Source organism: Salvelinus fontinalis, chromosome 35 (assembly GCF_029448725.1).
Source record: "Salvelinus fontinalis isolate EN_2023a chromosome 35, ASM2944872v1, whole genome shotgun sequence".
Classification (NCBI taxonomy): Eukaryota; Metazoa; Chordata; class Actinopteri; order Salmoniformes; family Salmonidae; genus Salvelinus; species Salvelinus fontinalis.
Window position 1 is genome coordinate 37,738,368 of NC_074699.1, and position 19,588 is coordinate 37,757,955.

The following is a 19,588-nucleotide window of genomic DNA, read 5'->3' on the forward strand; positions in this document are numbered from 1 at the left end:
AGGACTGGTTAATAGGTAGCAGATGAGTCCCAAACAGCCCCCTATGAGCCCCGGCCAACAGAAGGAGGGGATCAGACAGGACTGGTTAATAGGTAGCAGATGAGTCCCAAACAGCCCCCTCTGAGCCCCGGCCAACAGAAGGAGGGGATCAGACAGGACTGGTTAATAGGTAGCAGATGAGTCCCAAACAGCCCCCTATGAGCCCCGGCCAACAGAAGGAGGGGATCAGACAGGACTGGTTAATAGGTAGCAGATGAGTCCCAAACAGCCCCCTCTGAGCCCCGGCCAACAGAAGGAGGGGATCAGACAGGACTGGTTAATAGGTAGCAGATGAGTCCCAAACAGCCCCCTCTGAGCCCCGGCCAACAGAAGGAGGGGATCAGACAGGACTGGTTAATAGGTAGCAGATGAGTCCCAAACAGCCCCCTATGAGCCCCGGCCAACAGAAGGAGGGGATCAGACAGGACTGGTTAATAGGTAGCAGATGAGTCCCAAACAGCCCCCTCTGAGCCCCGGCCAACAGAAGGAGGGGATCAGACAGGACTGGTTAATAGGTAGCAGATGAGTCCCAAACAGCCCCCTATGAGCCCCGGCCAACAGAAGGAGGGGATCAGACAGGACTGGTTAATAGGTAGCAGATGAGTCCCAAACAGCCCCCTATGAGCCCCGGCCAACAGAAGGAGGGGATCAGACAGGACTGGTTAATAGGTAGCAGATGAGTCCCAAACAGCCCCCTATGAGCCCCGGCCAACAGAAGGAGGGGATCAGACAGGACTGGTTAATAGGTAGCAGATGAGTCCCAAACAGCCCCCTCTGAGCCCCGGCCAACAGAAGGAGGGGATCAGACAGGACTGGTTAATAGGTAGCAGATGAGTCCCAAACAGCCCCCTATGAGCCCCGGCCAACAGAAGGAGGGGATCAGACAGGACTGGTTAATAGGTAGCAGATGAGTCCCTAACAGCCCCCTCTGAGCCCCGGCCAACAGAAGGAGGGGATCAGACAGGACTGGTTAATAGGTAGCAGATGAGTCCCAAACAGCCCCCTCTGAGCCCTGGCCAACAGAAGGAGGGGATCAGACAGGACTGGTTAATAGGTAGCAGATGAGTCCCAAACAGCCCCCTCTGAGCCCCGGCCAACAGAAGGAGGGGATCAGACAGGACTGGTTAATAGGTAGCAGATGAGTCCCTAACAGCCCCCTCTGAGCCCCGGCCAACAGAAGGAGGGGATCAGACAGGACTGGTTAATAGGTAGCAGATGAGTCCCTAACAGCCCCCTCTGAGCCCCGGCCAACAGAAGGAGGGGATCAGACAGGACTGGTTAATAGGTAGCAGATGAGTCCCTAACAGCCCCCTCTGAGCCCCGGCCAACAGAAGGAGGGGATCAGACAGGACTGGTTAATAGGTAGCAGATGAGTCCCAAACAGCCCCCTCTGAGCCCCGGCCAACAGAAGGAGGGGATCAGACAGGACTGGTTAATAGGTAGCAGATGAGTCCCAAACAGCCCCCTCTGAGCCCCGGCCAACAGAAGGAGGGGATCAGACAGGACTGGTTAATAGGTAGCAGATGAGTCCCAAACAGCCCCCTCTGAGCCCCGGCCAACAGAAGGAGGGGATCAGACAGTGTGAATGGACTCACTGGGTTGAAGATGAGCTCCAGCTCCAGGGAGATGCTTCCTTTAGACAGACCCCCCAGATCCTCTTTCTTCAGGGGACAACAGATCGCTTGACCGTTGTGGATCTGGAGGGGACAGAGAGGGTCATGTACAGAGACCAACACGAAGCTGGAACAGTGGATTACTGTAAAACACAGGGTCATGTAATGTACAGAGACCAACACGAAGCTGGAACAGTGGATTACTGTAAAACACAGGGTTCGTCTTGAAGACATGAGCCGACTGTAAGGCCCTCTGGACTTGAACATTGATCTAATGAAAACACATATCGCTGTACCATGTCAGAGGATGTACACTACTCACAGAGAGTAGAGGAATGGCCACTATGCTACTCACAGAGAGTAGAGGAATGGCCACTATGCTACTCACAGAGAGTAGAGGAATGGTCACTATGCTACTCACAGAGAGTAGAGGAATGGCCACTATGCTACTCACAGAGAGTAGAGGAATGGCCACTATGCTACTCACAGAGAGTAGAGGAATGGTCACTATGCTACTCACAGAGAGTAGAGGAATGGCCACTATGCTACTCACAGAGAGTAGAGGAATGGTCACTATGCTACTCACAGAGAGTAGAGGAATGGTCACTATGCTACTCACAGAGAGTAGAGGAATGGCCACTATGCTACTCACAGAGAGTAGAGGAATGGTCACTATGCTACTCACAGAGAGTAGAGGAATGGCCACTATGCTACTCACAGAGAGTAGAGGAATGGTCACTATGCTACTCACAGAGAGTAGAGGAATGGCCACTATGCTACTCACAGAGAGTAGAGGAATGGTCACTTTGCTACTCACAGAGAGTAGAGGAATGGTCACTATGCTACTCACAGAGAGTAGAGGAATGGCCACTATGCTACTCACAGAGAGTAGAGGAATGGTCACTATGCTACTCACAGAGAGTAGAGGAATGGCCACTATGCTACTCACAGAGAGTAGAGGAATGGTCACTATGCTACTCACAGAGAGTAGAGGAATGGTCACTATGCTACTCACAGAGAGTAGAGGAATGGCCACTATGCTACTCACAGAGAGTAGAGGAATGGCCACTATGCTACTCACAGAGAGTAGAGGAAATACCACTTTGCTACTTACTGAAAGCAGAGGAATGGCCACTATGCTACTCACAGAGAGTAGAGGAATGGCCACTATGCTACTCACAGAGAGTAGAGGAATGGCCACTATGCTACTCACTGAAAGCAGAGGAATGGCCACTTTGCTACTTACTGAAAGTAGAGGAATGGCCACTATGCTACTCACAGAGAGTAGAGGAATGGCCACTATGCTACTCACAGAGAGTAGAGGAATGGCCACTATGCTACTCACAGAGAGTAGAGGAATGGTCACTATGCTACTCACAGAGAGTAGAGGAATGGCCACTATGCTACTCACAGAGAGTAGAGGAATGGCCACTATGCTACTTACTGAAAGCAGAGGAATGGCCACTTTGCTACTTACTGAAAGCAGAGGAATGGCCACTTTGCTACTTACTGAAAGCAGAGGAATGGCCACTATGCTACTTACTGAAAGCAGAGGAATGGCCACTTTGCTACTTACGGAAAGCAGAGGAATGGTCACTATGCTACTTACGGAAAGCAGAGGAATGGTCACTATGCTACTCACAGAGAGTAGAGGAATGGTCACTATGCTACTCACAGAGAGTAGAGGAATGGCCACTATGCTACTCACAGAGAGTAGAGGAATGGCCACTATGCTACTCACAGAGAGTAGAGGAATGGTCACTATGCTACTCACAGAGAGTAGAGGAATGACCACTATGCTACTTACTGAAAGCAGAGGAATGGTCACTATGCTACTCACAGAGAGTAGAGGAATGGCCACTATGCTACTTACTGAAAGCAGAGGAATGGCCACTATGCTACTTACTGAAAGCAGAGGAATGGTCACTATGCTACTTACTGAAAGCAGGGGAATGGCCACTATGCTACTCACAGAGAGTAGAGGAATGGCCACTATGCTACTTACTGAAAGCAGAGGAATGGCCACTATGCTACTCACAGAGAGTAGAGGAATGGTCACTATGCTACTCACAGAGAGTAGAGGAATGGCCACTATGCTACTCACAGAGAGTAGAGGAATGGCCACTATGCTACTCACAGAGAGTAGAGGAATGGCCACTATGCTACTCACAGAGAGTAGAGGAATGGCCACTATGCTACTCACAGAGAGTAGAGGAATGGTCACTATGCTACTCACAGAGAGTAGAGGAATGGCCACTATGCTACTTACTGAAAGCAGAGGAATGGCCACTATGCTACTCACAGAGAGTAGAGGAATGGTCACTATGCTACTCACAGAGAGTAGAGGAATGGTCACTATGCTACTCACAGATAGTAGAGGAATGGCCACTATGCTACTCACAGAGAGTAGAGGAATGGTCACTATGCTACTCACAGAGAGTAGAGGAATGGCCACTATGCTACTCACAGAGAGTAGAGGAATGGTCACTATGCTACTCACAGAGAGTAGAGGAATGGTCACTATGCTACTCACAGAGAGTAGAGGAATGGCCACTATGCTACTTACTGAAAGCAGAGGAATGGTCACTATGCTACTCACAGAGAGTAGAGGAATGGTCACTATGCTACTCACAGAGAGTAGAGGAATGACCACTATGCTACTTACTGAAAGCAGAGGAATGGTCACTATGCTACTTACTGAAAGCAGAGGAATGGCCACTATGCTACTCACAGAGAGTAGAGGAATGGCCACTATGCTACTTACTGAAAGCAGAGGAATGGCCACTATGCTACTCACAGAGAGTAGAGGAATGGCCACTATGCTACTCACAGAGAGTAGAGGAATGGCCACTATGCTACTCACAGAGAGTAGAGGAATGGTCACTATGCTACTCACAGAGAGTAGAGGAATGGTCACTATGCTACTCACAGAGAGTAGAGGAATGGCCACTATGCTACTCACAGAGAGTAGAGGAATGGCCACTATGCTACTCACAGAGAGTAGAGGAATGGTCACTATGCTACTCACAGAGAGTAGAGGAATGGTCACTATGCTACTCACAGAGAGTAGAGGAATGGTCACTATGCTACTCACAGAGAGTAGAGGAATGGCCACTATGCTACTTACTCAAAGTAGAGGAATGGCCACTATGCTACTCACAGAGAGTAGAGGAATGGTCACTATGCTACTCACAGAGAGTAGAGGAATGGTCACTATGCTACTCACAGAGAGTAGAGGAATGGCCACTATGCTACTTACTGAAAGCAGAGGAATGGTCACTATGCTACTCACAGAGAGTAGAGGAATGGTCACTATGCTACTCACAGAGAGTAGAGGAATGACCACTATGCTACTTACTGAAAGCAGAGGAATGGTCACTATGCTACTTACTGAAAGCAGAGGAATGGCCACTATGCTACTCACAGAGAGTAGAGGAATGGCCACTATGCTACTTACTGAAAGCAGAGGAATGGCCACTATGCTACTCACAGAGAGTAGAGGAATGGCCACTATGCTACTCACAGAGAGTAGAGGAATGGCCACTATGCTACTCACAGAGAGTAGAGGAATGGTCACTATGCTACTCACAGAGAGTAGAGGAATGGTCACTATGCTACTCACAGAGAGTAGAGGAATGGCCACTATGCTACTCACAGAGAGTAGAGGAATGGCCACTATGCTACTCACAGAGAGTAGAGGAATGGTCACTATGCTACTCACAGAGAGTAGAGGAATGGTCACTATGCTACTCACAGAGAGTAGAGGAATGGTCACTATGCTACTCACAGAGAGTAGAGGAATGGCCACTATGCTACTTACTCAAAGCAGAGGAATGGCCACTATGCTACTTACTGAAAGCAGAGGAATGGCCACTTTGCTACTTACGGAAAGCAGAGGAATGGCCACTAGGCTACTTACTGAAACCAGAGGAATGGCCACCATGCTACTTACGGAAAGCAGAGGAATGGCCACTTTGCCCAGGAAGTCAGGTGCTTTGTCTCCATCCTCATCAAAGATGGTCAGCTCCAGAATATCATGGATGTCTTTTACTGGGCTGGACAACACACACACGGATATAAATACAGCAGAAACATCAACTGAAATATAAACCTGGGGTGTGTGGTTTATATGGCGACTGACCATCCACCGGTGTGAGAAATATTGGAATACAATAGAACATCTTTAAAAAGAAAGATTTGTAATAGCACGTTAAATCCCATGTTTAAAGGGAAACTAAGAGGATTAAAAGCAGAGCTGGTGTGTGACTGACATGGTGAAGACTTTGTTCCAGTTGGGGTTGAGGGTTTTATAGATGGTGTGAGTCTGCAGTCTGTCGTTCCCCAACTCCAACACACAGAACGGGTCACTCTTCCCTGCAACAGACACCCATCCAACCACACAGCCAGTGTTAGTGTCTATATACAGTAGCTTTTGAAGTAAGAACATAATTTCTGTGTGGTAAAATGAGGTGCAACACTAATGGATATAGCTAGTTCTACAGTGAAATGTAGTGCAACACTAATGGATATAGCTAGTTCTACAGTGAAATGAGGTGCAACACTAATGGATATAGCTAGTTCTACAGTGAAATGTAGTGCAACACTAATGGATATAGCTAGTTCTACAGTGAAATGAGGTGCAACGCTAACGGATATAGCTAGTTCTACAGTGAAATGAGGTGCAACACTAACGGATATAGCTAGTTCTACAGTGAAATGAGGTGCAACACTAACGGATATAGCTAGTTCTACAGTGAAATGAGGTGCAACACTAATGGATATAGCTAGTTCTACAGTGAAATGAGGTGCAACACTAACGGATATAGCTAGTTCTACAGTGAAATGTAGTGCAACACTAATGGATATAGCTAGTTCTACAGTGAAATGTAGTGCAACACTAACGGATATAGCAGTTCTACAGTGAAATGAGGTGCAACACTAATGGATATAGCTAGTTCTACAGTGAAATGAGGTGCAACACTAATGGATATAGCTAGTTCTACAGTGAAATGTAGTGCAACACTAACGGATATAGCTAGTTCTACAGTGAAATGAGGTGCAACACTAATGGATATAGCTAGTTCTACAGTGAAATGAGGTGCAACACTAACGGATATAGCTAGTTCTACAGTGAAATGAGGTGCAACACTAATGGATATAGCTAGTTCTACAGTGAAATGTAGTGCAACACTAACGGATATAGCTAGTTCTACAGTGAAATGAGGTGCAACACTAATGGATATAGCTAGTTCTACAGTGAAATGTAGTGCAACACTAATGGATATAGCTAGTTCTACAGTGAAATGAGGTGCAACACTAATGGATATAGCTAGTTCTACAGTGAAATGAGTTGCAACACTAACGGATATAGCTAGTTCTACAGTGAAATGAGGTGCAACACTAATGGATATAGCAGTTCTACAGTGAAATGAGGTGCAACACTAATGGATATAGCTAGTTCTACAGTGAAATGAGGTGCAACACAAACAGATATAGCTAGTTCTACAGTGAAATGTAGTGCAACACTAATGGATATAGCTAGTTCTACAGTGAAATGAGGTGCAACACTAATGGATATAGCTAGTTCTACAGTGAAATGAGGTGCAACACTAATGGATATAGCTAGTTCTACAGTGAAATGAGGTGCAACACTAACGGATATAGCTAGTTCTACAGTGAAATGTAGTGCAACACTAACGGATATAGCTAGTTCTACAGTGAAATGAGGTGCAACACTAACGGATATAGCTAGTTCTACAGTGAAATGAGGTGCAACACTAACGGATATAGCAGTTCTACAGTGAAATGAGGTGCAACACTAACGGATATAGCTAGTTCTACAGTGAAATGAGGTGCAACACTAACAGATATAGCTAGTTCTACAGTGAAATGTAGTGCAACACTAATGGATATAGCTAGTTCTACAGTGAAATGAGGTGCAACACTAATAGATATAGCAGTTCTACAGTGAAATGAGGTGCAACGCTAACGGATATAGCTAGTTCTACAGTGAAATGTAGTGCAACACTAACGGATATAGCTAGTTCTACAGTGAAATGAGGTGCAACACTAACGGATATAGCTAGTTCTACAGTGAAATGAGGTGCAACACTAACGGATATAGCTAGTTCTACAGTGAAATGAGGTGCAACACTAACGAATATAGCTAGTTCTACAGTGAAATGTAGTGCAACACTAACGGATATAGCTAGTTCTACAGTGAAATGAGGTGCAACACAAACAGATATAGCTAGTTCTACAGTGAAATGTAGTGCAACACTAATGGATATAGCTAGTTCTACAGTGAAATGAGGTGCAACACTAATGGATATAGCTAGTTCTACAGTGAAATGAGGTGCAACACTAATGGATATAGCAGTTCTACAGTGAAATGAGGTGCAACACTAACGGATATAGCTAGTTCTACAGTGAAATGAGGTGCAACACTAACGGATATAGCTAGTTCTACAGTGAAATGAAGTGCAACACAAACAGATATAGGTAGTTCTACAGTGAAATGAGGTGCAACACTAATGGATATAGCTAGTTCTACAGTGAAATGTAGTGCAACACTAACGGATATAGCTAGTTCTACAGTGAAATGAGGTGCAACACAAACAGATATAGCTAGTTCTACAGTGAAATGTAGTGCAACACTAATGGATATAGCTAGTTCTACAGTGAAATGAGGTGCAACACTAATGGATATAGCTAGTTCTACAGTGAAATGAGTTGCAACACTAACGGATATAGCTAGTTCTACAGTGAAATGAGGTGCAACACTAATGGATATAGCAGTTCTACAGTGAAATGAGGTGCAACACTAATGGATATAGCTAGTTCTACAGTGAAATGAGGTGCAACACAAACAGATATAGCTAGTTCTACAGTGAAATGTAGTGCAACACTAATGGATATAGCTAGTTCTACAGTGAAATGAGGTGCAACACTAATGGATATAGCTAGTTCTACAGTGAAATGAGGTGCAACACTAATGGATATAGCTAGTTCTACAGTGAAATGAAGTGCAACACTAATGGATATAGCTAGTTCTACAGTGAAATGATGTGCAACACTAACAGATATAGCTAGTTCTACAGTGAAATGTAGTGCAACACTAATGGATATAGCTAGTTCTACAGTGAAATGAGGTGCAACACTAATAGATATAGCAGTTCTACAGTGAAATGAGGTGCAACGCTAACGGATATAGCTAGTTCTACAGTGAAATGTAGTGCAACACTAACGGATATAGCTAGTTCTACAGTGAAATGAGGTGCAACACTAACGGATATAGCTAGTTCTACAGTGAAATGAGGTGCAACACTAACGGATATAGCTAGTTCTACAGTGAAATGAGGTGCAACACTAACGGATATAGCTAGTTCTACAGTGAAATGTAGTGCAACACTAACGGATATAGCTAGTTCTACAGTGAAATGAGGTGCAACACAAACAGATATAGCTAGTTCTACAGTGAAATGTAGTGCAACACTAATGGATATAGCTAGTTCTACAGTGAAATGAGGTGCAACACTAATGGATATAGCTAGTTCTACAGTGAAATGAGGTGCAACACTAATGGATATAGCAGTTCTAGAGTGAAATGAGGTGCAACACTAACGGATATAGCTAGTTCTACAGTGAAATGTAGTGCAACACTAACGGATATAGCTAGTTCTACAGTGAAATGAGGTGCAACACTAATGGATATAGCTAGTTCTACAGTGAAATGAGGTGCAACACTAACGGATATAGCTAGTTCTACAGTGAAATGAGGTGCAACACTTACGGAAATAGCAGTTCTACAGTGAAATGAGGTGCAACACTAATAGATATAGCAGTTCTACAGTGAAATGAGGTGCAACACTAACGGATATAGCTAGTTCTACAGTGAAATGTAGTGCAACACTAACGGATATAGCTAGTTCTACAGTGAAATGTAGTGCAACACTAACGGATATAGCTAGTTCTACACTAACGGATATAGCTAGTTCTACAGTGAAATGAGGTGCAACACTAACGGATATAGCTAGTTCTACAGTTAAATGAGGTGCAACACTAATGGATATAGCTAGTTCTACAGTGAAATGTAGTGCAACACTAATGGATATAGCTAGTTCTACAGTGAAATGAGGTGCAACACTAATGGATATAGCTAGTTCTACAGTGAAATGAGGTGCAACACTAATGGATATAGCTAGTTCTACAGTGAAATGAGGTGCAACACTAATGGATATAGCTAGTTCTACAGTGAAATGAGGTGCAACACTAACGGATATAGCTAGTTCTACAGTGAAATGAGGTGCAACACTAATGGATATAGCTAGTTCTACAGTGAAATGTAGTGCAACACTAACGGATATAGCTAGTTCTACAGTGAAATGAGGTGCTACACTAACGGATATAGCTAGTTCTACAGTGAAATGAGGTGCAACACTAATGGATATAGCTAGTTCTACAGTGAAATGAGGTGCAACACTAATGGATATAGCTAGTTCTACAGTGAAATGAGGTGCAACACTAACGGATATAGCTAGTTCTACAGTGAAATGAGGTGCAACACTAATGAATATAGCTAGTTCTACAGTGAAATGAGGTGCAACACTAACGGATATAGCTAGTTCTACAGTGAAATGAGGTGCAACACTAACGGATATAGCTAGTTCTACAGTGAAATGAGGTGCAACACTAATGGATATAGCTAGTTCTACAGTGAAATGAGGTGCAACACTAACGGATATAGCTAGTTCTACAGTGAAATGAGGTGCTACACTAACGGATATAGCTAGTTCTACAGTGAAATGAGGTGCAACACTAACGGATATAGCTAGTTCTACAGTGAAATGAGGTGCAACACTAACGGATATAGCTAGTTCTACAGTGAAATGAGGTGCAACACTAACGGATATAGCTAGTTCTACAGTGAAATGAGGTGCAACACTAACGGATATAGCTAGTTCTACAGTGAAATGAAGTGCAACACTAATGGATATAGCTAGTTCTACAGTGAAATGAGGTGCAACACTAACGAATATAGCTAGTTCTACAGTGAAATGAGGTGCAACACTAACGGATATAGCTAGTTCTACAGTGAAATGAGGTGCAACACTAACGGATATAGCTAGTTCTACAGTGAAATGTAGTGCAACACTAACGGATATAGCTAGTTCTACAGTGAAATGAGGTGCAACACAAACAGATATAGCTAGTTCTACAGTGAAATGTAGTGCAACACTAATGGATATAGCTAGTTCTACAGTGAAATGAGGTGCAACACTAATGGATATAGCTAGTTCTACAGTGAAATGAGGTGCAACACTAACAGATATAGCTAGTTCTACAGTGAAATGAGGTGCAACACTAATGGATATAGCTAGTTCTACAGTGAAATGAGGTGCAACACTAATGGATATAGCTAGTTCTACAGTGAAATGAAGTGCAACACTAATGGATATAGCTAGTTCTACAGTGAAATGAGGTGCAACACTAACGAATATAGCTAGTTCTACAGTGAAATGAGGTGCAACACTAACGGATATAGCTAGTTCTACAGTGAAATGAGGTGCAACACTAACGGATATAGCTAGTTCTACAGTGAAATGTAGTGCAACACTAACGGATATAGCTAGTTCTACAGTGAAATGAGGTGCAACACAAACAGATATAGCTAGTTCTACAGTGAAATGTAGTGCAACACTAATGGATATAGCTAGTTCTACAGTGAAATGAGGTGCAACACTAATGGATATAGCTAGTTCTACAGTGAAATGAGGTGCAACACTAACAGATATAGCTAGTTCTACAGTGAAATGTAGTGCAACACTAATGGATATAGCTAGTTCTACAGTGAAATGAGGTGCAACACTAATAGATATAGCAGTTCTACAGTGAAATGAGGTGCAACGCTAACGGATATAGCTAGTTCTACAGTGAAATGTAGTGCAACACTAACGGATATAGCTAGTTCTACAGTGAAATGTAGTGCAACACTAACGGATATAGCTAGTTCTACAGTGAAATGAGGTGCAACACTAACGGAAATAGCTAGTTCTACAGTGAAATGAGGTGCAACACTAATGGATATAGCTAGTTCTACAGTGAAATGAGGTGCAACACTAACGGATATAGCTAGTTCTACAGTGAAATGTAGTGCAACACTAACGGATATAGCTAGTTCTACAGTGAAATGAGGTGCAACACTAACGGATATAGCTAGTTCTACAGTTAAATGAGGTGCAACACTAATGGATATAGCTAGTTCTACAGTGAAATGTAGTGCAACACTAACGGATATAGCTAGTTCTACAGTGAAATGAGGTGCAACACTAATGGATATAGCTAGTTCTACAGTGAAATGAGGTGCAACACTAATGGATATAGCTAGTTCTACAGTGAAATGAGGTGCAACACTAATGGATATAGCTAGTTCTACAGTGAAATGAGGTGCAACACTAACGGATATAGCTAGTTCTACAGTGAAATGAGGTGCAACACTAATGGATATAGCTAGTTCTACAGTGAAATGTAGTGCAACACTAACGGATATAGCTAGTTCTACAGTGAAATGAGGTGCAACACTAATGGATATAGCTAGTTCTACAGTGAAATGAGGTGCAACACTAATGGATATAGCTAGTTCTACAGTGAAATGAGGTGCAACACTAACGGATATAGCTAGTTCTACAGTGAAATGAGGTGCAACACTAATGAATATAGCTAGTTCTACAGTGAAATGAGGTGCAACACTAACGGATATAGCTAGTTCTACAGTGAAATGAGGTGCAACACTAACGGATATAGCTAGTTCTACAGTGAAATGAGGTGCAACACTAATGGATATAGCTAGTTCTACAGTGAAATGAGGTGCAACACTAACGGATATAGCAGTTCTACAGTGAAATGAGGAGCAACACTAACGGATATAGCAGTTCTACAGTGAAATGAGGAGCAACACTAACGGATATAGCAGTTCTACAGTGAAATGAGGAGCAACACTAACCGATACAGCTAGTTCTACAGTGAAATGAGGTGCAACACTAATGGATATAGCTAGTTCTACAGTGAAATGAGGTGCAACACTAATGGATATAGCTAGTTCTACAGTGAAATGAAAAAGTTCACATTAACACAGTGAAGTACTTCCTACCATTTAAATCAGCTGCCAACAGATCAGTAGCCTTGATAATCTTGACTTGAAGGAAACCAACATCCCGGAGGTTCCTGAAGGAACTTTTGAAACTCTGAGGAGAGAACATCAGAAACAAAACCTGTAAAACAACACATTACAGACAGGACTGACCCTGTAAAACAACACATTACAGACAGGACAGACCCTGTAAAACAACACATTACAGACAGGACTGACCCTGTAAAACAACAGTACTGATGTATCTATAACTGAGAGGAGTGAGGTACAGTTGAAGTCGGAAGTTTACATACACTTAGGTTGGAGTCATTAAAACTAGTTTTTCAACCACTCCACAAATGAAATGTTATCAAACTATAGTTTTGGCAAGTCGGTTAGGACGTCTACTTTGTGCATGACACAAGTAATTTTCCCAACAATTGTTTACAGACAGATTATTTCACTTATAATTCACTGTATCACAATTCCAGTGGGTCAGAAGTTTACATACACTAAATTGACTGTGCCTTTAACTTCTTGAGGATAGGGTGCAGAGTTTTCACTTAGGGAAAAATAGCGTGCGCAATTTCAACTTCGTGCTACTCATCCCCAGAATATAAGATATGCATATAATTAGTAGATTTGGATAGAAAACACTCTGAAGTTTCTAAAACTGTTTGAATCATATCTGTAAGTATAACAGAACTTATATAGCAGTCAAAACCCTGAGGACTAACTTTTTTATTGTTAAGTTCCTCTATGTTCAATGGATTGTTTTGGGCAAACCAGAATTCTAATCAGTAAATTGGCAGTTTCTACTGCTTCCACTGGATGTCGCCATTGTATGGAAAATGGTTAAGGTTTTTTCTTTGTGAGGTGAAAAATATATTAACCCGGAAGTGGAGGGACGTCGTTTGTTTATGTTTGAGATTTGGGCAAGACGTGAAATGTTCCGTGAGTTTGTTGATATCCTGTATTGAAAACAGATTGACCTGTCTTCAATTTGATCGATTATTAACGTTTACAAATACCTTAAGCTGTATTACAAAAGTACTTTGAAATGTTTTGGCAAAGTTTAGAGGTAATTTTTTTTAGATATTGTGTCATGATTTTGTTCAAATTGAACGCTGTTTTTCCTGGTACAACGGATATATATTTGGATATATATGGATGGAATTAATCGATCAAAAGGACCATTTGTGATGTTTATGGGACATATTGGAGTGCCAACAAAAGAATCTCGTCAAAGGTAATGCATGTTTTATATTTTATATTAGCGTTTTGAGTAGCGCTAGCATGTAGCATGTAGCGCTAGCAATAGGCTACACTCTCTTGTTTACATTGGGCTATCATCAGATAATAGCATCTTATGCTTTCGCCGAAAAGCCTTTTTGAAATCTGACATGTTGGCTGGATTCACAACGAGTGTAGCTTTAATTTGATATCTTATATGTGTGATTTAATCAAGTTTAATTTTATATAATTTTTTTGAATTTGGCGCTCTACATTTTGACATGCCTGTTGGGACGCAAGCGTCCCATCTATCCCAGAGAGGTTAAACAGCTTGGAAAATTCCAGAAAATGATGTCATGCTTTAGAAGCTTCTGATTGGCTAATTGACATAATTTGAGTCAATTGGAGGTGTACCTGTGGATGTATTTCAAGGCCTACCTTCAAACTCAGTGCCTCTTTGCTTGGCATCATGGGAAAATCAAAAGAAATCAGCCAAGACCTCAGAAAATAAATTGTAGACGTCCACAAGTCTGGTTCATCATTGGGAGCAATTTCCAAACGCCTGAAGGTACCACGTTCATCTGTTCAAACAATAGTACCCAAGTATAAACACCATGGGACCACGCAGCCGTCATACCGCTCAGGAAAGAGACGCGTTCTGTCCCCTAGAGATGAACGTACTTTGGTGAGAAAAGTGCAAATCAATGCCAGAACAACAGCAAAGGACCTTGTGAAGATGCTGGAGGAAACAGGTACAAAAGTATCTGTATCCACAGTAAAATAAGTCCTATATCGACATAACCTGAAAGGCCGCTCAGCAAGGAATAAACCACTGCTCCAAAACCGCCATAAAAAAGCCAGACTACGGTTTGTAACTGCACATGGGGACAAAGATTGTACTTTTTGGAGATGTGTCCTCTGGTCTGATGAAACAAAAATAGAACTGTTTGGCCATAATGACCACCGTTGTGTTTGGAGGAAAAAGGGGGAGGCTTGCAAGCCGAAGAACACCATCCCAACCGTGAAGCACAGGGGTGGCAGCATCATGTTGTGGGGGTGCTTTGCTGCAGGAGGGACCGGTGCACTTCACAAAATAGATGGCATCATGAGGGGGGAAAATTATGTGGATATATTGAAGCAACATCTCAAGACATCAGTCAGGAAGTTAAAGCAAATGGGTCTTACAAATGGACAATGACCCCAAGCATACTTCCAAAGTTGTGGCAAATTGGCTTAAGGACAACAAAGTCAAGGAATTGGAGTGGCCATCACAAAGCACTGACCTCAATTCTATAGAACATTTGTGGGCAGAACTGAAAAAGCGTGTGCGAGCAAGGAGGCCTACAAACCTGACTCAGTTACACCAGCTCTGTCAGGAGGAATGGGCCAAAATTCACCCAACTTATTGTGGGAAGCTTGTGGAAGGCTACCCGAAACGTTTGACCCAAGTTAAACAATTTAAAGGCAATGTTACCAAATACTAATTGAGTGAATGTAAACTTCTGACCCACTGGGAATGTGATGAAAGAAATAAAAGCTGAAATAAATCATTCTCTCTACTATTATTCTGACATTTCACATTCTTAAAATAGAGTTGTGATCCTAACTGACATAAAACAGGGAATTTTTACTGGGATTAAATGTCAGGAATTGTGAAAATGTTTGTTTAAATGTATATTAATATTATATTATTATAATGACAGTACTGATGTATCTATAACTGAGGAGTGAGGTATATTAATATTATATTAACATTATATTATTATATGACAGTACTGATGTATCTATAACTGAGAGTGAGGTATATTAATATTATATTATTATAATGACAGTACTGATGTATCTATAACTGAGGAGTGAGGTATATTAATATTATATTATTATAATGACAGTACTGATGTATCTATAACTGAGGAGTGAGGTATATTAATATTATATGATGTATCTATAACTGAGAGTGAGGTATATTAATATTATATTAACATTATATTATTATAATGACAGTACTGATGTATCTATAACTGAGGAGTGAGGTATATTAATATTATATTATTATAATGACAGTACTGATGTATCTATAACTGAGGAGTGAGGTATATTAATATTATATTATTATAATGACAGTACTGATGTATCTATAACTGAGGAGTGAGGTATATTAATATTATATTATTATAATGACAGTACTGATGTATCTATAACTGAGGAGTGAGGTATATTAATATTATATTATTATAATGACAGTACTGATGTATCTATAACTGAGGAGTGAGGTATATTAATATTATATTATTATAATGACAGTACTGATGTATCTATAACTGAGGAGTGAGGTATATTAATATTATATTATTATAATGACAGTACTGATGTATCTATAACTGAGGAGTGAGGTATATTAATATTATATTATTCCGGTTCCGGTTCCGGTTTGGAGCGAGCGGTCGCATTTGCATTCGCTCTGCAGGTAGTATAACTTTTCATTACATTTCATTACATTTCATTATAGTACAACGGTTTAATTTGTCTAACCTTAGCAATTTCTTCTTAGCTAGCTACTTAGCCGTCTGTGTATAAAAGATAATTGCGTAATCATCGTATTTCGTCGCCTATCGTAGTCCACACTGCTATCTGCCCAGCAGCTAGCAAACGTCTACCGAATAGTAGTATAACTTTTCATTACATTTCATTATAGTACAACGGTCTGATTTTCATTTTCATTACAGTACAACGGTTTGATTTGTTTGATCTTAGCTAGCTACATAGCCGTCTTTGCATCAAACATAATTGTGTAGTTATTGAGGTTCGCCAGCCAGCTATTTTCGCCCTAACGTAACACTGCTAGCTAGCCAGCTTGCCACCGAATAGCAGCATTGTAGAAACGAGTGCATTACAACGGAACGACTTGATCAGTGTAGTGTTGGCTGACTACACAGTTGTCTTTGCTATCTTTGATTTGTATTTGTTCGATCTTAGCTAGCTACTTAGCTGGCTACATAGCCGTCTTTGTATCGGTGATAATTGTGTAGTTATCAAGGTTCGCTGAGGTTCGCTAGCCAGGTATTCTCGCCCTAACGTAACGTAACGTAACGTAGTCAACCCTGCTAGCTAGCCAGCTAGCCACCGATTAGCAGCACTGTAGAAACGATTACATTACAACGGAACGACTTGACTTGTGTAGTGTTAGCTAGCTACATAGTTTTCTTTGCTATCTTTGTATCTAAGATAATTGTGTAGCTTTGAGTAATTATCGGTTAGCTAGCCAGCTATTTTTCGCCTGCCGCGCTGCCGTCCTCCTACCTAGCCAACACTGCTAGCTAGCCAACTTCTACCGAATAGCAGCACTGTAGAAACTTACATTACAACGGAACGACTTGATTAGCGTAGTGTTAGCTAGTTGTCTTTGCTGTCCTTGTATCCATGATAATTGTGTAGTTTAGAGAAATTTAGTGAAATTGTCGACGTTACCTAGCCAGCTTCACTTTCAACAACGTAGCCACTGCTAGCCAGGCTACTTCACCAGCCAGCAGTACTATATCATTTTAGTCAATAAGATCTTGTATTTTATTTTTTATTTTTTGCAACGTAAGCTTAACTTTCTGAACATTCGAGACGTGTAGCCCACTTGTCATTCTAATCTCCTTTGCATTAGCGTAGCCGCTTCTGTAGCCTGTCAACTATGTGTCTGTCTATCCCTGTTCTCTCCTCTCTGCACAGACCATACAAACGCTTCACACCGCGTGGCCGCGCCCACCCTAACCTGGTGGTCCCAGCCCGCACGACCCACGTGGAGTTCCAGGTCTCCGGTAGCCTCTGGAACTGCCGATCTGCGGCCAACAAGGCAGAGCTCATCTCAGCCTATGCGTCCCTCCAGTCCCTCGACTTCTTGGCACTGACGGAAACATGGCTCACCACAGATAACACTGCTACTCCTACTGCTCTCTCTTCGTCTGCCCACGTGCTCTCGCACACCCCGAGACCTTCTGGTCAGCGGGGTGGTGGCACCGGGATCCTCATCTCTCCCAAGTGGTCATTCTCTCTTTCTCCCCTTACCCATCTGTCTATCGCCTCCTTTGAATTCCATGCTGTCACAGTTACCAGCCCTTTCAAGCTTAACATCCTTATCATTTATCGCCCTCCAGGTTCCCTTGGAGAGTTCATCAATGAGCTTGATGCCTTGATAAGCTCCTTTCCTGAGGACGGCTCACCTCTCACAGTTCTGGGTGACTTTAACCTCCCCATGTCTACCTTTGACTCATTCCTCTCTGCCTCCTTCTTTCCACTCCTCTCCTCTTTTGACCTCACCCTCTCACCTTCCCCCCCTACTCACAAGGCAGGCAATACGCTTGACCTCATCTTTACTAGATGCTGTTCTTCCACTAACCTCATTGCAACTCCCCTCCAAGTCTCCGACCACTACCTTGTATCCTTTTCCCTCTCGCTCTCATCCAACACTTCCCACACTGCCCCTACTCGGATGGTATCGCGCCGTCCCAACCTCCGCTCTCTCTCCCCCGCTACTCTCTCCTCTTCCATCCTATCATCTCTTCCCTCTGCCCAAACCTTCTCCAACCTATCTCCTGATTCTGCCTCCTCAACCCTCCTCTCCTCCCTTTCTGCATCCTTTGACTCTCTATGTCCCCTATCCTCCAGGCCGGCTCGGTCCTCCCCTCCCGCTCCGTGGCTCGACGACTCATTGCGAGCTCACAGAACAGGGCTCCGGGCAGCCGAGCGGAAATGGAGGAAAACTCGCCTCCCTGCGGACCTGGCATCCTTTCACTCCCTCCTCTCTACATTTTCCTCTTCTGTCTCTGCTGCTAAAGCCACTTTCTACCACTCTAAATTCCAAGCATCTGCCTCTAACCCTAGGAAGCTCTTTGCCACCTTCTCCTCCCTCCTGAATCCTCCTCCCCCTCCCCCCCCCTCCTCCCTCTCTGCAGACGACTTCGTCAACCATTTTGAAAAGAAGGTCGACGACATCCGATCCTCGTTTGCTAAGTCAAACGACACCGCTGGTTCTGCTCACACTGCCCTAACCTGTGCTCTGACCTCTTTCTCCCCTCTCTCTCCAGATGAAATCTCGCGTCTTGTGACGGCCGGCCGCCCAACAACCTGCCCGCTTGACCCTATCCCCTCCTCTCTTCTCCAGACCATTTCCGGAGACCTTCTACCTTACCTCACCTCGCTCATCAACTCATCCTTGACCGCTGGCTACGTCCCTTCCGTCTTCAAGAGAGCGAGAGTTGCACCCCTTCTGAAAAAACCTACACTCGATCCCTCCGATGTCAACAACTACAGACCAGTATCCCTTCTTTCTTTTCTCTCCAAAACTCTTGAACGTGCCGTCCTTGGCCAGCTCTCCTGCTATCTCTCTCAGAATGACCTTCTTGATCCAAATCAGTCAGGTTTCAAGACTAGTCACTCAACTGAGACTGCTCTTCTCTGTATCACGGAGGCGCTCCGCACTGCTAAAGCTAACTCTCTCTCCTCTGCTCTCATCCTTCTAGACCTATCGGCTGCCTTCGATACTGTGAACCATCAGATCCTCCTCTCCACCCTCTCCGAGTTGGGCATC

The 19,588-nt window shown here is 43.0% G+C and overlaps 1 protein-coding gene across 2 annotated transcripts in view; it reads right to left on the bottom strand.

Moving 5' to 3' along the window:
* The window catches only part of mctp2b (multiple C2 domains, transmembrane 2b), a 158,985-nt gene that overhangs the window by 27,663 nt on the left and 111,734 nt on the right, over positions 1 to 19,588 (bottom strand). For both annotated transcript variants that reach the window (XM_055900086.1, XM_055900087.1), the window contains 4 exons: positions 12,802 to 12,895; positions 5,924 to 6,026; positions 5,605 to 5,707; positions 1,635 to 1,736 (listed from right to left, as the gene is read on the bottom strand). In XM_055900086.1, coding sequence (XP_055756061.1) covers positions 1,635 to 1,736; positions 5,605 to 5,707; positions 5,924 to 6,026; positions 12,802 to 12,895 — 402 coding nt within the window. The remainder of the gene's footprint in view (positions 1 to 1,634; positions 1,737 to 5,604; positions 5,708 to 5,923; positions 6,027 to 12,801; positions 12,896 to 19,588) is intronic.